Source organism: Colletotrichum chrysophilum (genome assembly GCF_026319265.1).
Source record: "Colletotrichum chrysophilum strain AFK26 chromosome Unknown scaffold_102, whole genome shotgun sequence".
Taxonomy (NCBI): domain Eukaryota; kingdom Fungi; phylum Ascomycota; class Sordariomycetes; order Glomerellales; family Glomerellaceae; genus Colletotrichum; species Colletotrichum chrysophilum.
The window spans coordinates 136,629-151,224 of record NW_026517389.1 but is presented as its reverse complement, the minus strand read 5'-3'; the positions used below and the strand labels follow the sequence as shown (position 1 = coordinate 151,224).

The 14,596-nt window shown below is 50.7% G+C and overlaps 2 protein-coding genes across 2 annotated transcripts; both read left to right on the top strand.

Moving 5' to 3' along the window:
* Positions 1-2,587: 2,587 nt before the first annotated feature.
* Positions 2,588-3,163, top strand: COL26b_010018 (uncharacterized protein; the record flags this gene model as incomplete). Its single annotated transcript, XM_053182730.1, has 3 exons — positions 2,588-2,863; positions 2,935-3,069; positions 3,125-3,163. The coding sequence occupies 3 exons, from the start codon at positions 2,588-2,590 to the stop codon at positions 3,161-3,163; spliced, it is 450 nt and encodes a 149-aa protein (XP_053033364.1).
* An 8,396-nt stretch (positions 3,164-11,559) lies between these two features.
* COL26b_010017 (uncharacterized protein) lies at positions 11,560-12,524 on the top strand (the record flags this gene model as incomplete). Its single annotated transcript, XM_053182729.1, has 3 exons — positions 11,560-11,837; positions 11,912-12,031; positions 12,101-12,524. The coding sequence occupies 3 exons, from the start codon at positions 11,560-11,562 to the stop codon at positions 12,522-12,524; spliced, it is 822 nt and encodes a 273-aa protein (XP_053033363.1).
* Positions 12,525-14,596: the final 2,072 nt, after the last annotated feature.

Here is a 14,596-nt window from a genome sequence, read left to right as displayed (position 1 = left end):
ACAATAGTGCTAGTGGATTGCCCTTTTGGCCTGCCTACCTATGCAAACTTATTTGACTGAAGAAGCGGGATCGCTCTGGTACCTAGGATTGGCAGGAGCTGGATTTGTGGCGTTATAATCGTCTGGGATTCACTTCCAACCGAAGAAGAATAATTGCTTTGTCATCTCCATCAAGCTTCAAGTTTACTTTTTCGAGAAGCAAAAGTCCATGGTCACCAGACAACCCAGTCGGGTGTATCCGAGCTCGGGAGACCACCTCCATGAGCATCTAGGTAGGTATTTGCCTTTTCATCGGGACTTTTTGCCCGACGCGCATGATCCTGGCACTGGCAACCTGAACATTCCATTCCACCCGTCTATCATGGCTGTATTTAATTGCATCAACGATCGTTCGTCAGATCTGTTCCTTGTACAGGACTGCTCAGCTTCATTCAGGACTCGCCGTGTCCCGGGAATGGGATCTGTCGATCAGGTACGCCCGCCCGCCACCCGAGGGTCCCGCGGCCAGTTTAAGTGGGCTGAGCAAGGAGCAAAGAGCCAGAGATCAACTGGGGGCATGGTTCCTAGCGGGTAACCTGCATGAAACAGTCTAGAACAGATCTGGAAAGAGAAGGAGCAAACAATTGATTCGCAGGCGTTAGTTTGACGGGTCACAATCAATCTAGATGATGAGCTCATGAACTGCTTCACACATCTCGGGACTTCACGGGAACAGCTGGTCACCGGATGATCGACTGGTGTTTTGAGGGGTTTTGTGTAACACTGACAAGCTTGACAGCGGTCCTCTTTACGCGCCTGTTTAGACGACAAACCCGAGGAGAGTACATTCAGACGACACTCAGTCTGTTACGCTGGCGACATCTCGTGTCCACTTACTCGAATCTCGACATTGATCTACTCCGGCTGTTCAACTTACCCCGCCATTAGGATGTTGCAAATGAGAGCTCGGAAACCTTAATCCTTCAACATGCCCAAAGCAGTTTGACTCCAAAGCATGCGTGAACGACAAGCTTCAAAATATCGGCACCATTGATTGGGTTTCGCGCGAATTGTCAAATAAGCTTAAACTTTCATACTCCGTTCACCGGCCGCTAGCGGCGACACGGACGAAGATGGAGGCCGGCCCCATGCCTGATAGGGTATTCGAAGCCGCGAGTGGTGTGCTTTCGGATTCGTTTGCATTGAATCTAGATGATCTCACCCAATCCTGACACCATGTTTCCTTGTTTTCTCGGTTGGATTGGGTTGAATTTGGCCTCGAGAATCCCGTGCTGTCCCACTCCCGACTCCTCCAACCCCGCCGATCACGATCTGCTGCACCTCGAAAGAATATGGAGTCAGTTGCGTCATAGCTACCCGGTATATACTGTCAAAAGGTTCTCTGAAGGTCCAGACTACAGCGTCTTTTTGAACTTCGGGGATCCTGCTATTCTCATCATTCTTGTTTACCAAGGTTGTCACTAGTGTTTTACCAAGTCATTTTGCCATGCCACGCTCAAAAAGAATGTTTTTGAATCGACGATCAAATAGCGCCTTTAGCGGCCATGATATGTTCAAGCTAAACCACGAGGGAACGCGCCCTGCAATTGCGGGTGAATCTCAGTGGTTCATCACGATAATAATGAAAAGCTGTCTCGAACGCCAGTGCATGCACTAGTACAACAATTTGCTCCTTCGGTGACTTGGCCTTAAAATGACCTTACTCCAACAAATCTGTAGTCAATGATGTTACGTACACCATTTAGTGGGGTGTGAAAAAGACTACCTACTCGCACTTGCGGGAAGATGAGACAGCTGAAAGAGTCTGAATCTTCAGTTCAAGCCTGGAGCCTATACCAGGAGGACACGCAACGTGATTCAAATACAAGGGATCGCTACCGGGTGCACATGTGGGATCATTTACAATCGAGATTCTTCAACGGCAGTGACTTTCTGATTATGTCGGTTCCGGGGGGAAGGCATCGAGATTGAGAGACACGACATCCTTTTCCGGCCAGTACGTGCCCAATGTCGACCGACAGCGAGGCGCAGAAGGGAGATTCAGCTTAACGAACTGATGCGCCTAATCCTTCCTCGTCTTGAATTACTCCGAAAGCTTTCCAAAAAGCTGGGTTGTCGAAAAGCTTGTCGGAAAGTTAGACAAGATCCGACTTCAGATGAGGTCCAGCATCGTGCGATGGCCTCCATGTGGGAACATGAAAAGCTTCTTCGCGAAGGAGCAAGATAACCAACAGAAGCATCGCGGCTTCTCACCGCAGGGCATTTTTCTTCATATGGGGATCATTACGAGCATCCCTCGGGAAAGGCCCACATGCTGCCCATGAGTACCAAGAATATTAGTGAGCGTCCATCTTGAAGGTCAATCGCAAGATCTATATATTTCAGCTGTGGACGCCAGCTTCTCACACGTCTTCAAGCAAGTCGATCTTGACATTGTATCATCAAAGTACACTTACAATACCTACTTGCCTATCTCGCTTCGTATTCAGGCATAGCACCTTGTCACAACCCCCTCAATATGCATTACTCTCGTCTTTTTCTCTCTCTCTTCCTCCTCGTCACCTTGGTTGTTGCTGTGCCTCTACCAATGCCTTTAGATGGCTTGTTTGAGAGGTCCACCAACAGGAAGGGAGACGGTCTAAAGAATTCCAAGACTACGGCCAAGGGAATCCAGAAGAACATCCACATACAAAAGGACGAGCTGCACGAAGTCAAGGATGTCAGGAAGGCTGAAGGGACGAAGAACTTCCGCAAGGAACAGGGTGAGCTCAAAGCCGATATCAGGGCAGGACAGAGACAGCGCGAAAGAAACCAGCATACCGCCGATCCATCCAACAGGAAACTGGTCAAGGGCCTCAATAAGGTAATGCAACACCAGGAATCTGACGCTAGTGGGCAAATGTCGAGTTTTGAATACTTACTGTGTGCTCACAGGTCGAGAAAGCCCAAGCCTTGGAGTACAAACAAGCCTCGTCTCTAAACGGGGGGAGGAATGACAAGAAAACATTGAACAAGCTCAACCATGAGATTCACGACGGTATCAATGTGAACAAAGAGAACAAAAAGGCCGTAAGTGTTGCTGGCAATTTCTTCAATCAAGCAGGGTGCTGACAGGCGCCTACAGGCGCTGAGGGGCAATGATCGTCACGGCCACGGCCACTAAGCGCGCCAGGGCAGGATCGCGAACTGATGTGATGCAGAGCCTCGCATGGGATGGTTGCAGCTGGGATGAGCAAGGCGGACACAAAAACGTGTAGTTTAAAATTATCAGTTGAGTTCAGTACAGACGTGGCGTCAATGCACCATTAATGAATTTTGGGTTATCAATCTTGAGAAGGTCCGTGATGGGGATTCGGCATGACGAAGTATTTGGAGAAAACAATTGCAGCCAGAGAACGGGGTTTCAGAATCTCAATGGTGCCTGTGCATCCATACCGAACCATACGCTGTCAAAAGCATCAACAGCTCGTCATTTACCATTCTCCCGAGATATGCTTTGTATTTGGAGAAGGGATCCGTCTTCCAACGCATATTCCCAGCGGTAGTGGTATCATGAAGGACTGTGCCCTTCGTCCTGGAGGAGCTTCATGTTCCCGACGAAATCCGAGAAGCCGGGCTCCGAATGCCAAGCAGAAAATAGACTCAGTTCAAGCTTCATGTCAGTGGGGAGAATCAAGAGAGTTTGTTCAGGAGGCAAGATGATAGATAGGCAGCTGAGATTGGCTTTCACGGCAAGCTTTGTATCTGCAGAGCGCCTCAGGTCACCACTCCATCTCCGGACCTGTTGAGAAGGGAATAACCCACTTCGACAGCATGCCCCTGAGATTCCAGCATATTGGGAACCGCTTGTTGGACAACTCGACTCCAAACCAACTTCTGACATCGTCATAGGGATTCGCATAATATTCAGCATCGAGATCTAGACCACATGACTCCACCACTAGCCGACGCAATGCAAGAGTAAACTGCCAGCGTCGTCAGCCACTCGAGCCAATAGAGCAACGGGGAACTGGCTCGGCCAAGGTCACAGGTTCGAGCGCTGTCAACATGGATGCGAAGACAAATTTTAGAACCATGAGCTGGGGCCCAGAGCTGAACCAGTCAGTGCAGAAGTACCTGAGTACGGTTGCCGAGATTGTACTTCAGACGACTGCGCGAGATTTATGTTCCGAACAGCCACGATGTTTGACTGCAACTAGGTACACACCATGAACCTTGTCTTATTAGACTAGGCGGTAGTCACTCTGGGCATCCAGGATGCGAGAATGCATGAAGATGAGGCTCTGAAAACGTACTCAGATATTTTGGATCGCGAACCCTCGATCCACACTGTGTGCGGCTAAATGGCACCATGGAAACCGTAGAACCCAACGCTAACGTACCGCACATTCACATTCTTGGTCAATTGTTGAACCGCAACAATCACCCGTTGCGCGGGAAAGTGGCACGACGCATATCATTGAGCCTAAAGTTTCTGCCCTTGCCCTCTCCCCTCCTTCAGTCTCTGTACCCGTTTGAAGGCATTGGACAATGCCTTGTGCGTATTCTCGAAATAAATATGGCTGAACTCGCTGCTGGCCTGGCCTTTCATCGTGCGTGCTTGTATACCGTGACTGATGGTCCCAGAGCGAGCATAATGAAAGATTGCTGCAATCTCCCAGTCCTTTCCGCCGCTGTCATTGCGTGGATCGAAGCCAACGATCTCTGCGTAGCGATCCAGGAGCTCCGTTGGCTCTGGAATGCCTCTAGACCTTCGATGCTCTGGCCTAAGTGATTCAGGAGGGCCAGTTATTGACTGGCCGGGGGTGATATGGTCATCAAAGAATGGACTCGTAAAGTATACGAGGTCCATGAGCGGGTGCCCAATCGTCGATAGCTCCCAATCGAGGATCGCAATTACTTTTGGCTCGGAAGGGTGAAGTATCTACAACAAGCCAGAGCTGTAAGCGCTACTTCGTATCCAGAGAGGTGAGATCTTACTAAGTTGTCAAATTTGAAATCGCCATGGACGATGGCAAATCGTTCGCCGGGGAGGTTTTCTCTCACGTAGGACATGATATCATCATAATTTTCGTGAGCCCGCCCAAGAAGCTCACCCGTCTTCTTGTCCCTGACCGCAGCTTGTTGGGATTCTATACGGCTCCAAGTGTTGCAACGACGAGCGTAGAATCCAATCTTCTTGCCGTAGCCTTCCAGACCGATCGAATCCGGATCGAGCGAGTGAAGCCAGGCTAGTGTCTCTATTGCGGAAAACCAGCTTTTTCATCTCGTTAACCTGTGATGGCAGGTGCTGAGATTGCAGGGACTCACGCTTTGCGCCTGTCGGATGGTGAAAGCTCTGCCAAACTGGCGTCGGTGATAATCCTTCCTTTCACAAACTCCATCACCTACACGTCTCACATGATTAGTCTGAAGTATCTGAGCTGATGGGTTTCTAACGCACGTAGAACGAGGTTCCTATGACCGATTCCTCAGTGCACAGGATGAACACCCGTGGCACGGGAAAGTTGGGAACAGAACCAAGGGCTTCAAGAACCCTAAACTCGCGGTCCACTTGATGTGCTACTGGACTAATCGTCTGACCCTGAGGTTTCTTTCTCAAGATGAACCTTGCGCCGCTGTTCCGCGTAGAAAAGGCGTTTACTGTTAGCGTGCTATGACCATGATAAGGATAGGCAGAAAGCCTTTCAGATCTCAGACTAACACTGCATCATCAAGAAAGTAGGTTGGATTGCTCTGGCCATATCCAATCTTGGTTGTGGTGATCGGTAGCTGAAGACCCGGTATCGTTCCTGACTTACGGAGGTATTCTCCTAGGGCCTCGTTGTCGACATCATAGTGTGAACCGGAAGAAGACATGGCGTTGATGAGAGTCAGCTGCTTGAATCAAAGGACAGATGATAGATGCAAGTAAATCCCAAGGCTTTGCTCGAATACCTGACCCTCCCGGGTTGTTGAGAAGGCGAAATGCCGGGATACGGAGATGCGGGGATGTGGGGATGCCGTAATGCGGGGTTTTGAACAAGCCGAGGGCCCTCGGGTGCCGACGTCAGCGATCTTCATCTGCTGAGTCGAGAATCACAGACGTCCACGCTCCGAATTCCAAAGGTTTGTAATACTGATCCCCAAAAGATACCAAACCTCAACACGATCACGGTGTTTCGAAAACGGTTCCAGCACATGTTTTGCAATGATCAACTAGGATCTCGCAGTGCAACCTAGTCAACTGCTCGTCATGAACTTCGAACTTCCACAGGATGTGCGAGATTACCTAAAACAACTTGACGCTTTCATTAACGACGCCATTCTTCCGTTACAACACGAAAATGACAACAATCGCTTCTTCGACCATTGTCGCGAGGCCTCACGTACTCAATGGAACAACCAAGGCTTGCCGACTGAGGACTGGGAGGCGTTACTCGACAAAGCCAAGAGGATCGCCGACAAGGCAGGATTTTATCGCTTTGCCTGTCCGAAGGAATATGGCGGCTCAGGTGTCGAAACTCTGAATTTGTACATGTGTGCCGTGCGATATCATCTCGCATCTCACCCTGTATATGGGGGAGGCGTGAGCCTGGCAAACGACCTTCAAAGCGAGCATAGCATCGTCGGCAACATGCCATTCATTATTATGTTACACCATTATGGTACTGCGCAACAGAAGAAGGAACTGATTCCCGCGAGCATTAGAGGCGAGTTGAGGGCGACTTTCGGACTCACCGAAATTCATCACGGCTCTGATGCTACGCACATGGACACGACAGCCCATGCTTCCAAACTTCCAAGTGGCGAACCGGGATTCATGATCAATGGCAACAAGAAGTGGCAAACAGGGATGCATACCGCAAACCACTGTCTGGTCTTCGCGCGAACCTCCGGCAAGGCTGGGGATGCGCGGGGCATCACAGCTTTTCTAGTACCTCGCGCAACACCCGGAGTTACCGTCGCCTCCTTCGAGTGGACCTTAAATATGCCCACCGACCATGCCACGGTGATATTCGAGAACGTTCTAGTACCGGCAACATGCATTCTTGGGCCACTTGACAACGGCCTGGCGATCGCGCAGACCTTCACCCACGAGAACAGGATCCGGCAGGCAGCGTCAAGTTGCGGGGCTGCGCGATACTGCATTGATCGGAGCGTTGAACACGCAAAGCGCCGAAAGGTTTTCGGGAAGCCCTTATCGGCCAACCAAGCTATTCAGTGGCCCCTCGTGGAACTCTCAACCCAAGCGGAGATGCTCAGGCTTCTCATTCTGCGGACGGCAGTGGAGATGGATCAAGTCAGCGCCGAGGCCACGGCGGCAGGCAAGGCGCCTTGGGCTGCCATCGAAACACAGCTCGGTCACAAGATTGCAATGTGCAACTACATTGCGAATCGTTTGGCGTGCGACTCAGCCGATCGGGCCATCCAGATTCATGGCGGGGATGGATATTCGCGACATTTGCCCTTCGAACACATATGGAGGCATTTCAGACGATACCGAATCACCGAAGGAAGCGAAGAAGTTCAAATGCGGAAGGTGGCAGCTTATTTGTTCGGCTACAAGACGGCAAGTCCAGATGATGGGAGTAAGGGGGGACCAAAGTTGTGAAATGTGGACGAAGGTTAGGGCCGCTATTCAGAATACACTCATAGTTCGTCAAGTATCTGGCTATCTCATGCAAATCTTTGTGTTTTCTTTGCATATCTGCCTCGACAACGTCCAGCGCAAGAAAAAACAACTTGAAAGCTGGCCAGCTGTTCGTTTTACCACCCATCATCCTGAGATTGTCATATTGTCAATGCGAAGACATCGTCAGCGCACCGGGGTACTCCGCATACGAAGACCCTAATTTCTCGATATCGATTCATTCCAGTAACCCCTGCTGGAAACCTCATACTGCGTATTCCAGTTAAAGAGTCGGGTCTGGGCTTGCTCAGGTGTCACCCCTTGCGAGGGCCCGGCCAGCCCCTGTTTGCCGCAGCCATCGCAGTCGCGTTATTCAACATACCTTAAGTACAACGTCGACTTCCTTTTAAGCCCAAAGCTCTACTCTGGCCAAGCCAAACATCGAGAAGCCCTGCATCTTCATCCGGTGTAGCCAAGTATGTCTGACCGCTGCTAAGGTCCGCTGGACATCCTTCGCTACCCTCACTAGTCCGCTTGCCAGTCTTCTGCCGACAATCGTGGTACTTGCTGCGGCAAATTGCAGAATGTTCGACTCAACTACCAGGCCGGCGAGTCCACATGCCAGGTCTGCTTGTAGGACTCTATCAGCAGCTGGTGTGTCCTCGTCTACGGTGAGCCGCGTTGGTTTCCCACGATTTACTGACGGTTCTCTAGGTCACAGAACATGTAGAGATTGCTTCGCCAGCATCTCCCACTGCCATCTTCGTGAATTTCCGACTCGCAAAGGGAGTTTCTAGGTCGAAATGTCACTGCGCCCGACGCGCAACTTGCCCCGACATCGCAGGAGGTCGTTTGAATGATTTGCATTGGATAAGCATGGCAGATTTGAAGATTGATTTTGCTATGAACCTCATATATAAACGAAGATCCGTCCATTGAATTCTTATAGGAACATGAGACATGACGTAGTCTTCAAGTTTCCCTAGCATTTTGCATTTTGCTGGCACACTACACGTATCAAACTTTTGCCCATCGAAATACAATTTTTAACGTGGAAAAGCGATCGCATTATAATACCAAAGCAAAATTAGTTTATTTCATAGACTCCCTGGGCCAAAAGGTCATTCAACCCGTGATCAGATGCCAACGAGACGTAGCTTTCCGGATCATCGTCATTGAGCACATCGGGGGCTGTATGCCAATGCGATGCGGTTGAGACGGTCTCTCTTGCACCAGTTGAGCTTCGCCTCGACAGCAGGTGCCTTTCCTATCATTGCGAGCCACCTTCCTCCTTTCATCTCCAGCTTGGCCCTTCTTCGCTCGGATCATCTTACTTGGGAGCTCTTTCTCGGCATCGCCTGTGGCTGGTGCCTATGCCTGCTTTCTAAGTGCGCCTGCCCTCCTACCTCAAGTCCTACTGAGCAAGTGCGATAGATATAGCTACCCTTACCTTATTGAGCACTTTGCTCAAGCTAAAGGTGACAGTAGCTGTTTGAACGTGGAGGGCAGTTACAACGTAGAGAGCGCAGGAAGATGACAATTGCGTATGGCAGGCGCCTACCTTGCCGCACGCAAGCCACACGAGGGTGCCGAGAAGGGGGGAGAAACAAGGGGCCCCTCTTCCTTCACCAGCATTCGTCCTTCCTTCATCTCCCGCCAATTCAAAACCAACGACTTCATGATCACAAACATTGCTTCATCAGACCGCGCATTCTATAATTCTTTGACGAGTCGCACAACTGAGAGAAATAAGGTACCAACAGCCATCTACCATAGTCCAGCCTCTTCCAAGCGAGACACCATGTGCGGTAGGACCAGGCACATCTGGGTGTGTCCCTGCGCAAACTTCATCACCGCCGCAAATTCTTGCCCTCGCGGAAGAGCGGAAGACATGATCAGCGGCCATCTCGTTTCTACAACAGTCAATGCAGTCTTTCAATACTGCAACGCCTGGTTCACCTTTCAACCCTGGGAAATCGTCGTCTCGTCTCATATCACACCCAACATGGTTTGCCCTTGGTTTTACTGGCAACACGAAACGCATACTCGCAAGATGTGCACCGACTGCCTCCGCGCACAATGCCGGAACTTGGACACTGGGGACATAGCCGATTCGACAGGGGGGAACTAATCAGGCTACGGAAAGACTACACGGTTTGGTATTCATCCCATACCAAGTTCGAAGCAGAGGTTGGAGATACGGATGCAGACAGACGAACACTGCGTGGCCTAGTGTTCGTTCCACATATTTTCCCGGGGCATCGATTGGAGCTTTGAAAGATGCAATGGGACTCACTTTTTTGATAGCGGAGTATTATTGCGACAAAGAAGCGTATATGGTATGAATGACCAGCAACGAAATTAGAAGATACATCCACGCGGTGACGGCGTGGCACCAGCATTTCTGTCAGATCAAATCGGTGACACCTTCTTCGCCTTGAATTCTTTGCCTCCGTTTTCTCCCCCTTCGTCGACTTTCCTTACTTCAAAATACCAGCGTGAAATAAAAGCCTGTTCATCTTGTATTGCAATCTCTACAGCAAATGTTCGACTAGAAAATTGTCTCAAGATTCAAAGCACAAAATATTAGGATTTTATCCCCACAGTCCAGCCTTTGGGCTTCGATAGTCTCTTATCCTTTGAATTCCTTTCGGCAACGCAATTGATCTCTCGCCAGGCCTGCAAGCAACATCGGGTGCCTTCATGTTGACGGGCGCCGCTCAGTTGTTGTCTTAACCAGTTCATATCTTCCGCAAGAAGGTAAGAGCCTTGAAAATCTGATCTGTTGCAGCCTTTGTCTCAAATATCAAATGTGATGGTGTGGGAGTCTGATAGAAACCAAATGGGAGTTGATTCGCACATTTCGTTTTGGGATACGCGAGCTTGCAGAACAAAGAGTCGCTACCGTAAACATCTGTAGTCCTCAAGCCAAGCCTCGGATACAGGGCACAATGAAGAAATCCCGTAACTTATCGCATATTCACTGATTGTTATGCAAGGTCAGGTGTTGGCATCGCATCTCCGTACCAGGCTGCGTTTTCCAGTCTCAGAGTGAACGGCACTCGCCACGAACAGTCCGTGGAGCTTTCTGACCCTAAAAGTGGGGTCGCGGGGCCCATTGAAGACTCACTGGATGCATCACTGGTCTGTCGATACATGCGGAAGGTGATGCGTTGCGCATCCAGGGGCCTGCAGAATCGCTCGGTGTCGAGCCAGGTTCGACACCCCACTCCAGGCCGCGTTTTCCAATCCCGGTGTAAAATGTGGCCATCAACAAAATGGTTGCTGCCCATATTGGGTATGATAAACATGCAGGCATCGTAGTTGCCCCCGGTTGGCTGTCTTTCTATTCGCGCGCGGAATCTCGCGTGCCCACCGGACAACACAAGAACATGGGTGTTTTATGCACGTTGGTGCACGAAGGCGACGCCGCATCAGCCAAAAAGAGGGACCCCGGAGGCAGAGACCGCCCCCGCAACACCGAAGATATATCAGTCCACCCACGTTGTCTTTCTGTCACTTTTCGGTGTCATTTTTCTTTATCCCTTTATTCTCGAAGCTTTGTTTCCGCATTGAAACCCCGCCAATAAGATCATCATGGCTAATCCCCCGCAAGATTTCGAGGTTCAGGTCGCTGCTGACGAGGAGGTTTGTTCACACGCTGTGCACTTATGTCATGCTTGTCTAAGTAATTATGTACAGCCGCAAGATGACACCCGTTCTGAGATGGGATCCGTAAGCCCGGCCTTCTCAACAACTATTGATTGCTATAGAAGCTCACATCTTCCGTGACAGAGCATCGCGTCCTCTAGCACCAGCTTGCGCAGTTCTCTGTTGGACTATCGGCGCGAGAACGGCCGAACTTATCATCGGTACAAAGATGGCAGTAGGTTAATGTGATAAGCATGAAAAAGATTGCCGGCTTAAATTATGCGACAGAATACAACATGCCGAACGACGAACGAGAGCTTGACAGAATGGGTACTCTCCGACGCTATCCCCAATCGTCTTTCAAGCTAACCAGCGCCGTAGACTTGGTGCACCACATGTGCCTGCTCACTCTAGATGACCGTCTCGGAATCGCCCCACCCTGCCGCGAAGATGCCAAGGTTGGTCGGGTTCTCGACGTCGGCACAGGCACGGGCATTTGGGCAATCCAATTCGGAGACGACCATCCGGAAGCTGATATCTTGGGTGTTGACCTCTCTGCAACTCAGCCGAGCGAGTAGGTGTTCAGCGAGCTCAAATTTTGGTGAACAATTGCTGATGATATCTTCCAAGCGTACCTCCTAACGTCAGGTTTGAGATTGACGATATCGAGGACGTGTGGACATTCTCGCAGCCATTTCAGTATATCCACAGCCGATTTATGAGCTCCAGCATCGGCGACTGGAGACTTTTCCTCCAAAGATGCTACGAGTAAGTCCCCCTCAATGCCAACTGAAAGAGTGAAAAGCTATGATTGTAGCTAACCCGTACGGAAATCAGCAACCTGGAGCCTGGTGGCTACGTGGAGCTTCAAGAGACCGCCATCGTCGCCAAGTCTGATGACGACACATTGAAGCCCGAGCATGCCCTGTCCAAGTGGTCAAACTATCTCGTGGAGGCGTCTATGAAGCTCGGCGCCGCGTGGGTCGATACTCCGGAGCTAAGGCAGCTCATGGTTGATATTGGCTTCGAAGATGTAGCGTTGAGCACGTATAAGTGGCCGACTAACCCTTGGCCAAAGGACCCGCACTTTAAGGAGCTTGGTATGTGGAATAACGAGGCTTTGATGACTGGTTTGGAGGCGATTACAATGGCACCCATGACGCGTGCGTTGGAGTGGCTCCCTGAGGAGGTCAGAGTGTTCCTCATTGATGTCCGTAAGGAAGGAAACGACCGGAACATTCACGCATACTGGCCCCAGTAAGTTTTACGAAATTCCAAGTTCGCAGCTCATTTTTTAACACATCCAGATACATTCTCGTTGGTAGGAAACCCTTGAGGGAAACCCCGGCTCCGGCTCCAGCCCCAGAGGCGTCCCCAGCTGCGGCATCTTCTCCAGCAGCGGCTCATTCCACGCCTACGGCTTAAGCACCGGGCTGGGTTGATTGAACATGTGTGCCTGGGATCACCTGTCCTTGGGTGTTCGGTTACGACAGTTTCAAATCATGATGGGAGATAGAAGCTGATTCCGCATGCAAGTTCAACGGTGAAGCGTAAGTAGTGTGCGCATTGCAAAAGTATTGAGTATATTGACGATGAACCTCTCTTGAACTGATCCCCTATCTGATATCCATCCCTACGACGTCGCTCCTCGGTAGCATCCCTTCTCTAGCATCAATGGCGTGCCCCATCTTCAATTCGCTGTGCAGCCTCACATCCTGCTCACCGTGCAGTTAGTACACGCGCAGTCTGCTATCCGTGCCTTCTCGTCTTCCAAATACCTTAGACTCAATCTGCGTCGCAGTTGAATGTGGTTCCACCGTTGGCGCAGCCCGTGTTGCGCGACTTGCAGTGCATTCCGTCCGGTTTGACATTAGCAGCGCAGCAGAAGTCACATGCGGTGCCTTGGACTAAAGCGCCGCAGTTCTTTGGTTGGTCGCAGTGTCGTTTAACAAGGGGAGACGATTCGAATTGTGATGGCATCGCAACCGCCAGCGGTAGCAGAGCGAGGAGGTATCGGATCGCAACCATTGTGAATTGTGCAAATTAATATGGCTTCCCGCGAGTGATTATGGGCAAAGACTGGTTGAGCACAAGTTGATCTTGTTGAAAATTCAATTGCGTGTGGATGCTTTGCCCAAGCCTTTATGTATGCACAGGAACAACCGTGTCTCATTGAACATCGTAGGGCGCGATGCTGCTTGTCATCCCTAGAAAAAGTTTCACTCATTGTAGGTTAAGCTTCTGCGCTCAATTGTCACAAGGGTAAATCTTCCGCCCATTTCGTGATCTAGTGGTGAGGGGGAACGGGAGCCGGGAGGATCACTCGCGGTCAACGCCAGGGGTGCGGGCCCTAGATGAGCAGAAAAGAGACTATTATGCTTTCCAATCACCTGCATTCCACGAGACGGTAGCAGAAACGTGCTCGCGGCTAATGTAGGTACGCTGCCTTCTCGCCGTGAAGAGAGGTCGGTAGTCTCCACAATGTGCATATACAGAGTTTCCGTCCGATGATAGACTGTAGAGGGACTTTGAGAAGGTTCGTGAGGAGTTGCTGTCTTGAGCTGGTTTGGGGTCACCGAGGGCATTTTCGTCCGATGAGATGACGCGTTGGTCGCATCGGCTCTGAGTGCCTTCCGTGAGCTTGGAAAGGTTGATCTACGCTCGGGAGGGCTAGCTAGTGAACTGCGACCTTGGCTGCCGCACGTTGAGATGTCGTCTGGAGTTGGGGGTTCCTTGTCATTGTTTTCAGAGCTAGGTGAGATAAGGATAAGTGCCTGTGTCATGTCCGCATTCCCCAAGGTGAGAGTGTTTCGGTGGACTAAGCTTCGATCTAGAACGAGACTCCCGTTTTCGCATCGGAGTGGCCCCCAGGTTTGCCTCCGGGAACTTTGATGGGTGGATTCAGTGGGATAGCGGGCGTATCGCGACTGGACGATGCTGCGAGTCGGTTTCGGTTCACGACTTGGCACCGCTATCCGGCCGATTGGGTACCGGGGCCGAGAGTGGTCGTATGCTAGACGAGGCAGTCATGATTACCGGTCGAATGATGCCGTTGTGGGTGTAGTTGCCGACGGTACGATACCATCGGGTGGTCGTGCTACTGCATTATGCTGCCCTCGATCACAAGCTGGATAACAGACCTACACACGTCTCATATACCGCAGTTTAGCACGGAACTTTCCCTGCGGAGAGTGTTTCCTCAGCAAGCCCTTTCTTATGGTTGACGTTGACTACCGCGCGTCACCGGACAGGTTCGGATGCCGACTCGGACGGACTTTTCAAGATTCCTTGTGATGCAAATATCTTCCAACATGGGTTGATAAACACTCCGTA